Raw genomic sequence first — 17092 nt, forward strand, 5'->3', positions numbered from 1 at the left:
TGAAGCAGTGTTGTGTAAACAGTCTGTGTGCAACGGCTTGATTTTTGAAACACTTTAAATAAACATACCTAAACAATTACATTACATTGCATGACGCTTTTATCCAAAGCGACTTCTATACTCGAGATAATCCCCACTGCGCCACACGCCTCCCATTTACAAGAGGAGAGGATTTTATAGTGCCTGGCAGGATAACAGCTGTCGTCAGAGACTTGATGATGAAGAACAGGTGCAGAGCTGTGTGTGTTCGGTGTGTTGTTTATCAGTGTCAACATGGTGGGCATCTGTCGGCTCGAAACACAGACAACATGTACTATTTCATTATGATCTTAAATATACATGTGTTCGAAAAACTACAGCATTAGTTTGTACTTTTTGTGGTCACTAATACAACAAAACTTCCCTATAAAGCATCTTTTATTGGATTAATAAAAACCTGCTAGTTAACCAGGGCTCCTACTTAACTTTACTTTACTCTACCGGTGCTTTTCAGGCTCTAGCTCCGAACCGGCCCTGGAACCGCGTTGGTGTGAAAGCCCCTTTACTGTGGCCTAAGAGAGAACTATAAAAGTATATATATATAGTAATATAATAGGGTTAAAATACCTCATATCAAAACAAAAGGGAATAATGGATGTTTAAGTTTCCTGGATAACTTATTTTACAAGAAGATGGAATCTATATATCTAAAACATTTCTAAGTGCCCACAAGCGTTGGAAATATTTGGAGTAAATGGGCGCGCCCCATGCTATAAATATTATTACTATTACAGTTCTACAACCTCTACTTCCAGCACAACCTCTCTCTCTCGTGTGAAGTTAAGAGTATGTTTCAAAAAGAGAATATTCGCTGAGAAACGCTGAATTTAGCATTTTTTACATGTGTTGGATGCTAACGGGTTATTTTTGGCAACATTTGAAATAAGATATGTAAAATTAAGCAATTTCGAATGAATATCTCAATTTTAAGGTTCAGTTATTTGTCCTGATGGAAGCTTTGGTCACATGAAAAATCTGATGTCTAATTCCTTTTCGCAGTTTCTGGTTGGGTTAAATTACGCTATTTTGTCCTTTTTTGAAACAGGAAACATACTTTTGAAACGTGCCGGTGGATTAGAGGCTATAAAGGGTTAAATAGTCGGTAACCTTCTTCTTACTGACTTTCACTTCATGTTCACATTTGAAGTTCAGGAGCTTTAAGGAAGTGCTGATGAGGAGTCAGCCCTTTTGGCCTCTTCCCTGCGGGGAAAGCCTTCTTTAGGCAAGGCAAGTTTATTTATACAGCACCTTTCAACACGAGGCAGTTCAAAGTGCTTTACAAAAAACGAAAGACATTAAGAAAATGGCATTTAAAATCAGTCATTAAAAAGAAAAGATAATAAAATAAACATTAAAAGAAAAAATACATGGATAAAAGTTACAGTGCAGTTTAAGATGTGAATAGTTCAATTAAAAGCAGCGACAAAAAGAAAAGTCTTCAGTCTGGATTTAAAAGTAGTCAGAATATTCATCTTGTTTTAATCATAAGACAACTTCTAGATATAAAATGTTTACGTGAGATATTTGAAAAGCTCCTTTTCTGAAAAGCTTGTTAATGGTACAGCATCGGCGACCAAAAACAACATATGTAACAAAACACACACACACACACAGACTTTGGACTGGAAGTGTTATGTGTAATAACAGAGCGTGGCAGCTATTTTAATCTGAGGCCTCGTTTGTTTTCTGCTGTGAGGCGACGGACAAAGAGAAAGAGCTCATTGTGTGACGCTCTAAATCTGACTCTTAGGAAGCCGGGGAGACGATGAAAACAAACGCACCCGTGCCAGAACACGTGCCCGCGCACACACAGATTTAATATCACCTCAAATATTGAATTACAAACTCTAACAACATGTTGTGCCATAATCAGTGTGATGTGCAACATACACCTGTCGTCCAATGTATTAACGTTATTTCTGACTGCTGTGGTCATATTTAAGGGATAATGTGCAGTAAGGGGTTTCAAAGGAAAACATCTTTACTCACTCAAAATATACTCAAATATACCAACTTAGTCCGCTCTCTGCGTACCAACGCTTTAAACTGCGGCGACAGCAACGTAACTTAAAAAGACGTCCGCACTCATCGAGGATTTCTGTAACTGTCCACTTTTGCCGTCTTGAAACACCGACAGATCCCATACTATGTTCCTGTTAGTGTTCACTTCCTGTCCGTCTTCTTCTGCTGATTCAAAAAGTATTCAACGGTCTGTTTTCGTTCGTGAGAATGAACAACCTCTGGAATGTCCAAATTGACCAATCAGAATTAGCCGTGTAATACTTATATATGTTCACTCTTTTTTATGCTGCTGCTGCTGCTTAATTTTTACCGAGGATGATAGATTATATTAATCTCTTTATCTAATACGTTTACGTTCTCATTTGTGCCTTTGTCTGCACTCCCCCTTTTCCCGTAACACTGTAAAGGCCTCCGCTGTGGGAGGAATGAAAGGGATTTGTGAATATTAATCTATAAAATCGACTTATTCAGACACAAAAATGTCCCCCTCGTGTGTCGATGAATGAAACGCGTGTTCGAAAAGAAAGGGAAAACAGTCGGGTTAAGGTTCCTATTAATGCTATTATGGATTTACTGTTCAGGAACACAGGTTGGATTTGGGGGATTACGGGGTTCTTGCGACCCTACCTTGTACCCAGCATGAGTGCGGCCCTTTGTGAGCGGCGTGGTGGAGCACAGCTCGATGGCCTCGGGCTCGTGGAAGATCACCGTGGGCAACGGCTCCTTCCTCAGCGTCAGCACGTTCAGCTTGGTCTTCAGCATGGTCTGAAAGTGCTGATGGAGAGAAGAGAGGAACTGCTTGAGAGAGACTTCAAAAACAGTAGCAGACAACTTGAGGTGAACACTTGTGGCTTCGTGCTGGAGGCTCCAGGAGAACGCACACTCCGCACCATCAGCGGGAAAAACCTCGGAAGTGCTTGAACAAGATTTCACACATTTTTCCCCTTCTAATTATCAAATCAAACATTATTTATGTCCCATTTTTTGTACGCAAAAGGTAAAACAATGTTCTCACAGACCAAAACCTACTTAAAGCAAACATAAAAACAATACCAACCTCCACTTCCCAGATAATAAATACCAAGACAAAACTTCTTGATCGATAAAAACCCTTCAAACCAAACAGAATCAATTCAAGCAGCCACTGAATAAAACAAAAATACAATTAATTAATCCATTAAATACAAATAAAATAGATATGTTTTACTCATGTGCAATACCTTGGGATCAATATAGTACATCTAATGTTATCTTATCAGTTTGTGTTGTAATCTTCGTTTTTACAGAATAATGGCTTCTCGTCCAGATAAATACAGGATTTATTACATGTCTAAATGTAATGTAAGAAACCAATATTCAGCTGGGCGCTCCATAAAAGTTTCACGAGACGTCAGGATATGTCCTTAGCCTTTGTTTGACGTGTTAAAAATACCAGTATGAAATTTAAGTCAAGAGCATTCAAGATGTACAGAACCCGCATGCACGTACGTATGTGCGCACACACACACACACACACAAACTGAAGGCTGGAAGTGAGATGGTGTGAGAGGTTTAATTTCTGCTGATGGTGGAATTTGGAGAGCAGATGAAGGGAGTTTCGCCCTCGCTGAAACCGTCAAAACAAGAGCTCTTATACTGAAAGTGTACGGTGGAGTTTCCTGAAGCCGAGCAGAACCACATGCTGGATCTGGACCGGTGGCATGTACTGGGTTTCCTCGATACGGTCAAGACAAATCTGAGAAGCTAATGAAATGTCTTCCAACTGAGGAAGAAAAACAGGCATGTCTGCAGCTTCCTCCATTATAAAAGATCTATTCAAAGTCAATAGCGGACTACTTTTTCTAAAGAGTCTCTGATATATGGTGTACCAAGGGCTGCAACTAGTGATTACTCTCATTATAAATGTATGTGAGGATCATTTTCTCGATTGATTAGTTGTTTGCCCGGTTAAATACCAAGAAAATTGGGAAAGACGTCAATCAGTGTTCCTTAAAGTCCAAAATGGTGTCATGTATTGTCTTGTTTGGTCAGTAAACCGTGAAGGAGTAAAGAAACCGATAATTATTCACATTAAAGAATCTGGAATCAGAGATTTCTGGTCTTTTATATAATGAAAATGGCTAAATTGCTAATTTTTCACTTTGATTTTCACTTGCAAGCTTTATGCTAGCGCCAAATACCTCAACAACTGTCGAATGGACTGCTGTGAAATATACTTCAGACATGAATGGTTCGCAGAGGATCAACCTTAATGACGGTAGAAGCTCAGACATCACAACAGCTGTGTTGTTTGAACATCAGAAAGCTAACGTGCTAATCTGGGATGCCAGCTGGAAACTAGCACCTTGCTATCCTGTTAGCAATTACCTTCACGTATCACAGAGCTGCTATGACTGCAAACGTGTCGTCGTCTTGTTCGTACGTGTGTGCGATTCCTTTTGTTTCTCACCTTTATTATGTTACTCACAACCTGCTGGATACACCTTTAAAAAATATATAGTAATATAGACAGAATATGTGACCACTGTTTAACTACAGATTATTTTATTCCATTCACTTTTTCCCCTTGAGATGTTGGACCTGCTCAAAGACCCTTTTCTAAGCAACAGATGCTCAACGGTTTCAGGCAACAGAGAACGGTTAGACCTGCCAGAACAGGCCACCATCAATCCTGCTGTTGGTTTGTTCCCCAAAGCCAAGGAGAACATCCTCAATCAACTTCAAGACGTGGATAAGGTTGAGTGCAGTACTTAAATTCAACATCGCCGCATCGGACAATGTTATATCATAGGTAACACGTACTCAAAACATTCTTGAGCGTGTTATGGACTTTCTTGCACCGGTGCTTTGTCGTCCGACTATATTAATGTGGCTATATTAAAATACCACCACCCTATAAATAACATTATTTGGGGTTTTTCTCATTAATTGTTTTATAAAATGGTACGAAATTGTACACAAAATGAGTTAAATATAAAAAAGAGATTTCACCAATACCAGTTTAGTGCACTCTTCACTATCGACCTCATCTCATGATGGTAGGGCTGTGCGATTATGGCAAAAATCATTATCACGATTATTTTGATCAATAATTGATATTGAGTGTTGTATGTTTTGTAATAATGGACCAAGAGTCTCTCTTTAAATAAAGATGATGATGATATCACGATTATTAAAAACGATTATCTATTTACTTTGAAAACATCCATTTATTGAAAAAAAAATGTGAACAGTATGTTTTTAAGAGTTGATTACCCTGAACTTTATAATTCAACTGAAAAAACAATAAAATAAAAAAAAACAATTACATTTATTTTTTTTTAAATAAAAATAATAATAGTTTTATTTCGATTACGTTGTTTTCATAATCGTTGCAGGCCAAAATCGTAATCGCGATTAAAATACGATTAAAATACGATTAAAATACGATTAATTGCACAGCCCTACATGATGGTGCGCTAAAGTACAACACACAACCTGTTGGAGTAGAAACCCAAGAAACACCTACCTAAGTGAACCTTCATGTTGAAAAAGACCCGGATGGGGGGGGGGGGGGGTAGGGGGCTGTCAGTGAAGAGGAAGATAAGGCATGCAAAAATCGCAGAGCAGATGAAGGAGAAAGGGAGAAAGGAGCAAGATGGAGTTGTGAAAGTAAAGCCACATGTGTGTAAACGCTCGCTGACCTCCGCGTCAGCACTTTACAGCTTCCTGACAGCGGCTCGCATTCCTGCGGTTGGCCTGTACGGAGAGGGGTGGGTCTCTCCGACTCCTCCACCCCCCACCAGGAGCAAAAGGCCTGAGCGGAGGGGCCGCTTGTGGAGCCGCTTCTATTCATAATATTTTCTCTGAATGTTAATGTTTTTTTATTTCTCAAGTCCCCACAGTGTCCTCATCAGGTTACTGCTGCTGCTGTTGATTCTATTTCTGACTTTAACGTGGACCAAGGCAGGCTTTCTGTCTCCAGCATCAGGCGGTGTGGACCGGGTACAAAACACAGACCGTACAATGGCTGCTGTCATAACGAAAACCTCAAATCTCAAAATAACTGATTTTTTCAGGATTTTAAGAATAGAATAAAATAGGTCCTTTTAAGAGGATCTATTCTGCTCATGCTCAGGTTCATATCTGTATTTTGAGCCTCGACTGCCTGTGCTGCAGCACCTCTTTTCACCCTCTGTCTGAAACCAGAGCCCAGTCTGCTCCGATTGGTTAGCTGGTCGGCCCTGTTGTGATTGGCCAACCGCTTAGAGATGTCCCGCCCCTTAGCCTATACTGTACAATGTGTCGGAGCTAGGGCTGCTCGATTATGGCAAAAATCATAATCTCGATTATTTGGGTCAAAAATTGACATCACGATTAATAAAAACGATTATCCATTTACTTGAAAACATCCATTTATTGAAAAGAACTTTAAGTATAATTAAAAAAATAAATAATCGTTTTATTTCGATTATGTTGTTTTCATAAGCGTTGCACGCCAAAAGCGTAATTGCGATTAAAATACGATTAATTGAGCAGCCCTCGTTGGAGCGCTAGCCAATAGAAGCACTAGTGTTACACAGGGATGTCATTACGTTCCTGAAGTAAACAAAGGAGTCCAATGGATGCGTTCAGGCGGGGGGGGGGGGGGAGTGTGTGCAGTGTATACACAAAAATCTATAACACACGACAGGAAAGGGGAACCTGATGTTGTGGCATCTTTGTTTTATTACTTCCACTCTTTATATATTTAGACTGTCTGTGACTCCAATCACAGTATGCTGTCATGTGCAGGCCAGTTATGACATCCGCTGCCATAACATGAAACTGTCTTCATCTTGAGCTGCATGACTGTACGCTGGAAGAATCCACAGTGACGCACCGCGGCCTGTCCCGTGTGATTAACACGTATTTATAGTGCAAAGAAGTCACAATAAAAAAGAGCTGGACTGAACATTTCCAGAAGTCTTTTTATAAAACAATCCAGTTATTTATGTTATGGATCTCAAAGCTCATGATATGTATTTGCTTAAAAGCAGAACTTCAAATGGCCTGTATCCAATAACATTTAGCATCGGCTTTCTCTCTGAAGAAAGTAATGTTTACAAGTCGGGCTCACGACCAAGATCAAACCCCGCAGACTGAGTAGCTCATTCTGAATGGTTGCCCGCGTTTAAAACGTGTGTAAACCCAGTGTTAACTATGACATCCTGGAGAAGAGCAGGCAGACTTGGGAGAGCTCGCCTCCTGCAGTGATGAGCTTAGCAGGTCACAGATGGTAAGTTGAACAGTAGTTCCCCTGAGGGAGCATTCTTACAGAAAAGAGGTTCTCGGGTCAACCTCACGGTAAGACACTGGGTAAAAACAGACGTCTGCCTCGCCTACTGCCCGAGACACTCAAGCTAGGGGCTACAGGGATGTGATCACATCCAAACGGTAGGAAACAGCTGGGAATGAGGTTAAAGGACCGGCAGAAGCTAAATGGAGAGATGATGCGTATCTAAAAAAGCGTGATAATCTGAGAAACACACCCCTTTGGTTAGAAATGGCTACTGGTTCTTTCTGGTAACGGTGGTTAGGAGCTTAACACAGACCTCAAGACCAGATGTCAACAACAACATTAGCCTGACTCAGACACATCTGCATGTACGGGCTGGAGATGGGAGTGTGTAGAGCTCTGCACCAGATGTTGTATGTCTGGAGACGGAGGAGACAAGACAGTACGACATCCCTTCCTGCTTCGATCTGAATCCCATCGTCTCACTTTCTAAAAGGGAATCCATCAGGTCGCGTTTCAGGATCACAATCGGTGTATTCCCATCAATAATAAAAACGTCCCACTGTGTGTCTGTCAGCGGCGTGGGGCTGAACTTGGGTTTGACGCCTTCACCCAGCACATCGAGGTAGGCCCACACGGCAGGAAGCCAACCGTGAACATGTGGATTTAAAAAGAGATTTAAAAGAATGTCACTTTATCTCAAGTGGGACCAACTTGTTATGGAGAGACAACTAAACAAGTCAGGGCGTCATGAGCTACACCTTGAGCTACTTTACTGGCTCCCAAAACGTACCGGCGCCATGTGGAGTAGTTCTGTTTACAAAAAAGAAAGCACTAAAACAATCTCTTTACAACATCACCACTCTAATAGCAGTCGGACGGAAGACCGGTATTGTCCCTTTGCTTTGTATTACGTGTTCGGGTATACTATCTATTTGTTTGACATCCAGAGGACCCTCTAACCTGACCGCAGTAGAGCACAGAGGGCGACCCAACGCATACACTGATAAACGAACAACACTCAAAAGCCACACATCGGCTTTGAGGTACACGATAGTGTCGACCTGACTTATTAAGCTCAGCATAGACTGACAGCCAAAAGGAGCCGTCGACTCCATTTTCGACCGCGGTGTCGCTGGCGCTTTTCTTAGAGATTCAGAGATTCAGAGATGCTCTGCCTTTTCACCAAGAAGAGCTGTTAGACATTCCTATATGTTTCTACTCATTTGGAACAATTTAAAAAGGCACTGGCACCAAAGATAAATGTATTCTGGACACTCAACGTTACTCACCAAAATGCTGTGTTTTCTTAAAGCTCCAAAAATATGTTCCCTTCTTCAGAAAAAAATGCACCGCTGATTTTTCTTGCATGGTTTGCTAGCAGTCTTCTTCCCTGCCTTTCTGCTGAGGAATATGTTGTAGCCGCCACTTGTTGATCAGTGGAGTAGTAGGAAACTATTGGCGTGACTCATGCATCTTTTACTTTGTGCACGAGACACTAACGGAATGTGTACACACTCGTAAAAACATGGTCCAAGAGTGCTTCTGGCGGCCAAAAGCTCCACAGGGAACCTCGAAGGCTGGAGCAAAATATATTGCAACAATTTGCATCAAACCTCTGCCATGTACCAGGAAGTAAACAGCACACAGGCTGAAGCTACACATCAAATGAACTGTTCACAAACTGGTGCAGTTTAAGCAACAATGCCTTTCCAAACAATACCCACCCCAGAAATATGCTTAGTCCGCAGATGGAGCAAGACCCAGAGTGTGGTGGCATTTACTACCAAAAGCCATAAGTAGGACGCGCCCCCTCCGGGTCGTTGCATGGGTAAGCACTGGGTAACTTTGTAAGATGTGTTTACAGCCTCCCACTCTGATCCGGGGACAGTTTACAAGAGGAGTCTGAACAGGCGGGAGGGAGGGAGAAGGTCACTGATTGGGAGTTGGGATTGGTGGGCTCCTTCTGTGGGAGGAAGTGGGTATTAAAGTACCCAAACCTCAGAGACTGGGGGAGGCCATTTCTGACTGGCAGTAAAAACATCAACAAGTCGTTGTCGTAAACAATGAACCCCCCGCGACATCTCGGCAGTCTACATGGAGCCAGGGCACATGGAACAGACACGAAACACACACCACTGTCAAGGGCATGGCCAATTTGAATGGTTTCCATGATTCACCTCCTGACAGAGGGAGAAAGCAGGCTCTAGAAAAACGACCTAATCAGGGCCCCCGCTCGGCCCCCCCTCGGCCCCCCAGGTGGAGACGCAGGATTTACTTACAATGCCCAACAGAGCTGGAACTAACTTGCAGCGGATATTAAGACTTTCACTTTGACTCAACATTATCCTGAACGATCTTCCCGCCATCCGGTATTCCTGTGCTTCCTATTATTCCATGAGAACTCCGAATCTTTTCCTCGGCATCTTTATGTTTTAATGCAGTTTCATTTCTTTTAAATGCATTATGGAAGCCATTTTGAATTTGAAATGTGTACGAACGACTGCTTTACAAAGAAAGAAATAAATGTTCCCTCGCTTGATTAATGTTAGTTGTTTTAACTGTAAAATGTTGTGTCAAATTTGTTCAGGTCAATAGTGAAAAAAACGGGACAATTAGAGGAATTTCGATCATAGATGTTCCCCTTTCTATTGTTATGTACCCACGACCTAATGGGAGTGGAACAACTATCAACATGTCGAACGCTCAGGTCCAACTCTTTGGTAATTTGGAGGATAAGAACAAGCATCCGCAACCTACATTTACCCATAATGCACCACTATTTGTAGACATGCAGGAATATATTAGGTGCCTTTGGTTAGCACCCTAACGGCCCGTCCACACAGCGGGCGTGTCTGACAACCAATCACATGAATCTCCCGCCCCTGACACACAAGCAGCGGTTTGATTGGCTAGAGCTTGTACTGGCATATGATTTGATTGGCTGACGCTTCTGCCGAGGCGTCAAAAGTTGAACATTGCTCAACTTTTGCAGCGAGCCACTTCCCACGATGCAGTTCGGCTAAAAGTGACGTCACCCCATTCAAAGTGAACGGGCAGAAGCGTTGGAAGCTTCAACGCACGCCGCCGTGTGGACGGGCCGTAATCCCACCCTTAAATCTAGCCAATCGATCTGAACCCTGTTACTGTACATACCAAACACAAAGCCCTAAATAACGCAGTTCATCAACAGGAAGGATAAGACGCTCTTTGTCAAAAGCAAACCTTGAGAAATGTAAACTTCCACAAACAGGAGTTTACGCTCATTCGTCAGAAACTGAAAGAGCCAAAAGCAATTTCTTCACAAGAGGCAAATTGTGTGTTGGTTGTAAAAAGAAAATGGTGTTGAACCCTGGGAGTTGTGTGCCAGTCTGCTTGATTCCTTTTCCTCACCGAGGCCACAGTCGCAACAACGTAGCAGCGCAGCCACAAAGCAACCTCAGCCAGACGGAGACAGACAGACCCGGAAACAGAAACACATAAAAGCCAGGAGGAGATTTTCACACGGTAACAACAAGTAAAGATGCGCCGACAGCGGCTGCCTCCGAGTCAGCGCCTACTGCCGCGTCTCTGTAAGAGCTCCCGTTTGTCACACATTAAAGGGTCAAACCACGGCTGAAGGAAGATGTGCTGACAGAGGGAAATTAGACGTTTGGTAGCCTTAGGGAAAACTAAATAAGGAAGCATGCTTTACCCGCCTGACAACGTGGATATACGTGTTTGTGTATTTGTGCTCGTTGCATATTGTGAACTAACATGGCCCCTGCTCAGGAGGAAGACCCTCTGAAGAGGAAAACATGATGACAGGACATGATGCAGCATCAACACACAGCATAGCAACACACACACACACACACACACACACACACACAAGACCTCCGATTGTCAACATGAAAAGCAGCTTGCGATTGGTCGAGGGTAAAACCTAAACTCACGCCACGAGCTGTATCTCCTCACCCCTACGCACCTCCATCTATCTCACCCCCGTCTCCCTCCTCTCCCCTGCCTGAGCGCGAGACAAAAATGCAGCAAGACATCAGGTATTGCTATGGCAACAGAGGACAGCACAAGTGAGGATAATGTGGACGGATGCCAGAGTGAATGAAAACAACAAAACGGAGGATAATAAACACCGGTGCATTCCCAGATACCTGGCTCGAATAAGGGAAGGACGTTATTGTTATAAAACCTCTTTTACTTGACATCTCTATAAGGGTTGCAATCTTCTGAGGATATGGACTTTTTACAAATACTTTCTTAGATTTTGCAGACAATATAAGTCAACAATTACCTGTAGAATTCAATGTAACTGGGAAAATGTGTTGTAGAAAATAGCTATACCTCAACTCATACATAGTTTGCTCATAAAGGGGTTTGCTCAGTATGTAGTGTCTCTTTTAATTGCAGCACATGTTTTGTTAGTCAACAACGATATCGATATCGATCAAAGATATTTAGTTGAATATGATAAAAAAAAACATAAAATAAGAAATTCTCAACAGCATTTCAGCATAAAAAACAAATAGATTATCAAAATATGACATTTTTATTTTGTTGACTAATGGCTTAGCCCACTGTTGTTTACATCTGTAACCCTTTTGCCGTTAATTTGAACAATTACCTTTTATTCCCCGATCCAAAAGACCCTGGCAGGACCGCGGATCATTTATAGGGCTTCTGCTGTTTACCCCGAGAAAAGAACAACCTGTGCAGACTCCAAATTCCCCTCAGAAGTCATCCATCAAGTTAAACATTGCCGTTTATTGTTCCACAGTTTAGAAGTTGACAGCAGAAATATGCTAAACTCTTTAGCTACTCGGGGCCAACAGCTGGTCTGCAGGAGGTAAGCTGCGAGCCAAGTGGCTGTTATCGAAAATACGACTTCTTTAAAAGCCTTGGTGCCTTTTTCCTGCACCGAGCATTGCACTTGCTCCGATCATTCAGATGCCATGCTGCCAGTGTGTTAAAGGAGAGGTGTCACGGCCATTTCCACTGATCATAATTCCATTGTTGAGGTATAGCTACTAAAATAGATTTATACTGAGCAATTTTCCAAACTCACATTGGTTTCTCACAGCATCTCTGTAAAGTATGTGTATTCACTCTCTCCACTAAACGGCTGGCTGCAGCTCTTGCCCCCCCCCTCCCTGTGAGCCCAGTGTGCTCCGATTGGTCGGGACCAGTCGGGACGTTGTGGATCGCGCTGAGCTCCGTGGAGGTGTTGTTTCCTTGTTTAGCGATACACATCCAAACACAGCCAAACTCACCCTGAGCACACACAAAGTCACAGCCGAAGTAAAAGCAATAAGTGTGGCTTGATATCGAGTAAGAAAAAGGTTGATAGACGCTGTGAGAATGGGTCTGCAGGGAGAATTTCGCCGCGATCCCAACTGTCTGTTATCAGCCTGCAGCCAGGGAGGAGAGATCAGCAGAGCTGCCTGCACTGAGTGTGTGAGGAAGTCCGTGGATTGGTCAATTTGGACCAATCAGCGGGGGCTTAACGTAACGGCTCCACGGATTGGCCCATTTGGTTCCGGGTACCGCATGACCGTATCACGTCATAGTTCTGGGCGTGGCTACTGGGTGCTTCTACGACACAGCACCCAGGAAGTAAAAAATGGACAATGACGTTTCACCAACGAGGCGTTTTTAGGAGGTATTTTCTGTGTTAGAGTTTTACTCGCTACAGGGTGTACTTTGAGGGTTTTTACTCTGCACACCGCTTACATGCAGAAAAACCTTCATAACACAAGAGGGGACGGGTACTAACCGGAAAAGCATGACATGTCTCCTTTAAGCAGACTTCCTGTTTGAGGTACATTCAAAAGTTTCACAATCACAATCAAAATTCCCATTTGTAAAACTATCCATTCACAAAAAGAAGACATGTGATACTATGGATGCATCCTAATGAACTGTTAAAGGGGCCCTATTAGGCTCATTTTCAGATTCCATATTCGTATGTTGTCCCTCTATTGTGACATGTTACCACGCTTTAAAGAGGCCCTATTATGCGTGTTTGAGTTGTCCCTTTCCTGTAGTGTGTTATATCGGTTTGGTGCATGTAAATGGTCTGCAAAGGCTAAAATACCAAAGTTCTCTCCAGAGGAAGTTTCTCTCAACACAGAAACGTTCAAAACGCCTCCATTAGATTTGTTTGTTTGATTCCAGAACAGTGACATCACTATGTAACACTCGCACTTCTACAGAGTGCCACAGTGACGCGTCTTAAGTTAGCATGTTACCACTTCCGGTTCCTTCGACAAAAAACAATGCAATTTCTCCATAAGATTTTGGAAAATAGCTCGAAATAAGGTTTGTGGTTGACACGCATTGGATCACGTTTTGTTCAGCCATGTGTCTACCCTACTTTAATAATTTTCGAATCATAAATCTAATCGATAGATTTATGATCGATAGATTTATGATACGATAGGACGCGTCACTGTGCCACTCTATTGGCTAGCACTCCAACACATTGTACGTGATAGGCTAAGGGGCGGGACATCTCTAAGCTGGCAGATCAATCACAACAGAGCCGGCCAGCTAACCAATCAGAGCAGACTGGGCTCTGGTTTCAGACAGAGGGTGAAAACAGGCAGTATGAGAGAGATAAAGAGCTTTCTGAACATTAAAGCATGGAGACATGTCCCAGTGGAGACACTACATACTGACATACTAGCATAATATGTCCTTGATCAACTTGTACCATGAAATAGCGTAGTGTTCAGTATAGAACTGATGCATTCTGTAAGTTGACAGAACATGACATCCTCGTTCGATCTCTCTTTTTTAAACACTAAAAGAGTGGAAGTTGAAAATGAACATTGGAATATAAAACAAATACAGTGCATGTGTTAAGCTGGGAGCCGTGTGAATAAATAACCAATTAATTATTTGTTGAGAAAATGAACGGCTGCTGTGATGGAAAAAGACCAAAATGAATGTCAACCTTGCATCACGGAGCTATTTGTTTTGAGTGTGGAGTTAGCTGGCACATTTTACGAGAATGATTCACTACACAAATACACAAGAAGAAAAGTGAGATATATGTTGACTGAATGACACTTGTTGAGCTTCATTGCTGAGTTCCAAATGTCCAATCAACCTTAACCAAATACAGCAGAGGTGGGAGAAGTACTCAGATCGTGTACCAGAGTATATGTCACAATAAAAGCCCTGCATTCAAAATGTAACCCAAGTACAAAAGTATCAGAATCTAAATATAGTTAAAGGACCAAAAGTAAAAGTAGTCGTTGTGCAGATTGGTCCATTCCAGAATAATATATATGATATGTTTTATAATGATTGATCATGGAAGTGTTCTCAAAGCTGGTGAAGGTGCAGCTAGTCTGAATGGCTTTGTAGACTGCAGGGTAGCTGGTGGATTTACTCCAGGTGGAACTAAAGTCTGTTGATCCATATTTCACATCATTCATCCACATCTGTAAAGTCACTAAAGGTATTAAAGACATGGAGAGAAGTAAAAATACACCATTTACCTCTGAATTGCAGTAGAGTATAAGTACCTAAAAATGTACTTAAGTTCTTGAGTAAATCTACTAGTTACTTTACACCAAAGCAAAACAGCCTGAAGACAGAATCCAATGATAGTTATCCAAGTGATAGCCGGTTACATAACTAATGAAAGAGTCGGGGTCATGCAGATGTGTGTTTACAGTACCGATCTTCAGAGGCCCCTCACTCCACATGTGAACACCGGAACTCTCGCTTTTAAATACATCGTGATTCCATCTTCTTGACGCCCGGGCAGAAGAAGGGATTGTGCAAGTTGACTTGGCAGCCGTCCTGCAGGAGGCCGACATCTGGAGAGTATTAGGTCTGCAGGAGACGTGAAACCAGGCACGGCACGGCTCGGCTCGGCATATCAAACTACGTGTCATGAACGCTGTTTCCCCCCTGGTTCTTAAACAGGTTGCAGGTTACTGACCAGACCCTGCTCTAATGTATTCTCTCTTATTGGCTGCGATGTCACACGGGAACGGAGAGGGTAAATAAGCATCCTGATGTGACAACATGACGGGGAAATAGAGTGACAACAGGAGGAGGCCTGCAGTGCATTCTGTAGGTTAGTGTGCACTGTGCAGGTCTGAATGGAAACAGGCCTCTGGAGCCACGAAAAAAAAGGTTTTTAAAAACAACATTAATGTGCTTTTAAGGAAATCTGCAGCGGTGATTTGCACAGAAATGCAGCGAAATGCAGCGGAGGTATTGCGTGTGAATAGGTGCATGTGAACGCCTCACAGAGAGCAGAGCATTAGCAAAGAAAGACGCTGATTGTTTGAATTCGCAAAGCTGGTTTATAACAATTAAAACATCTAGATAAAAGACATCTGTAGCTGCACAGAAACCGAGGATGGAGCCATGCACAGCACCACGGCTTTCACTGGTAACACGGATTTATTTAACGCTGCCCTGTCGACAATGAGCCCCACACATACACACACCCACACGAGCGCGCGCGTCTTTACCTGCAATCGCTCCGACGCAGGTTGCCACATATTCGCAGTCTCGCAGGTTCTCCGTGTCTCACTACAGCGTGTTCTCCTCCCGGGGTCCGGCTCACATCTGTCGGCTGTCTCGGCTCTTCTCTCTGTCCCGCTCCGGTTTGCGAGGCTCGGTCATGAAGGATGTGTTGCTCCGCCTGGCTGCAGTGCTGAGAGCCGCCGCCAGGTGGAGCTACCTGCCCCGTGGCGTTCAGGGGGTGCAGGGAAATCAAGGCTTCGAGCATGAAGAGTGCAGACAATGAAAGTGTTGTTTTGAGCTGTTTTATGTTGGAAAATCAGTGTACTACAAGTCTTCGGTTCAAATCATTTAATGACAGTTAAATAATATGAGTACAATCATGAGACATAATCGAAATATGTATAAGATGAGCTAATAGAAAGTATTTAAAATGTTAATTGCTAAGACATGCATAATTGGAGAAAGAATGTATTATTATTATTGTTATTATTAAGTATTGTAACTATTATTATTCTCTTATTATTCCTATTTTTATTATTATTATCACTTTTATTATCATTTTCTATTCATTATTTATTACTACTATGATTATAATTATTGTTGCCTGTAAATTGTTGTGCCATATCACTGCTCATTTTCGATATGTTCACGTGCAATTATTACTTTACAATCTATTAAAACAATTTTTTAACGCTATCAGCTCTTTCAATATTTTCATGTTTACCATTTAAAATACTGCTATTCATTTTTCACCACGGTGATCTTATTTCCTTCTGCGACTTTGGGATTTGTATTCCTTTGTAGACCGCTTACATGCACACAAAAACATATATTATAACAGACTACAGGAAAGGGAAAACCACAAACGGCATAATAGTCCCTCTTTAAAGCAAACTGAGTTCCTTAAATGGTCTCCACCCTAAATGAATACTTATCTCTTGAAAATAAAAAGGACCATCTTCTCCAGTGACATCGTAGGAAATGAGCTGCTAAAACAATCAAGCAGCCAATGTAATACAGAAGTATTCATTTTCTTTTAATGTAAAATCAACATGAAAAATGAATGATTTTTCCGCTAGCATTATGATATTGAGCTTCATTATGTATAAAAAAAAGACTTCAAGGCCTCAGAGGATGAGTCATCCAGACCGAAGCAGCCAGCCAGCGCAGGAATGCAGTTAAAATGGAAATTATCGTATAACAACGTAACATAAGCGTGGCATTATTTCAGTGGTTGGTGGTTTTTGGAAAAAGTGGTTTGTTTAATTCCTCCATTCTCATTATTAC

General features: G+C 42.1%; 1 protein-coding gene across 1 annotated transcript in view; it reads right to left on the reverse strand.

Moving 5' to 3' along the window:
• Nucleotides 1-16027, reverse strand: part of pid1 (phosphotyrosine interaction domain containing 1) — a 42463-nt gene extending 26436 nt beyond the window's left edge. The window contains exons 1-2 of the mRNA XM_034097698.2: nucleotides 15811-16027; nucleotides 2689-2835 (exon numbers count right to left, since the gene is read on the reverse strand). Of these exons, the coding sequence (XP_033953589.1) occupies nucleotides 2689-2835; nucleotides 15811-15840 (177 nt within the window). The 5' untranslated portion in view covers nucleotides 15841-16027. The remainder of the gene's footprint in view (nucleotides 1-2688; nucleotides 2836-15810) is intronic.
• Nucleotides 16028-17092: the final 1065 nt, after the last annotated feature.

This window comes from Pseudochaenichthys georgianus, chromosome 13 (genome assembly GCF_902827115.2).
Source record: "Pseudochaenichthys georgianus chromosome 13, fPseGeo1.2, whole genome shotgun sequence".
In the NCBI taxonomy this organism is placed as follows: domain Eukaryota; kingdom Metazoa; phylum Chordata; class Actinopteri; order Perciformes; family Channichthyidae; genus Pseudochaenichthys; species Pseudochaenichthys georgianus.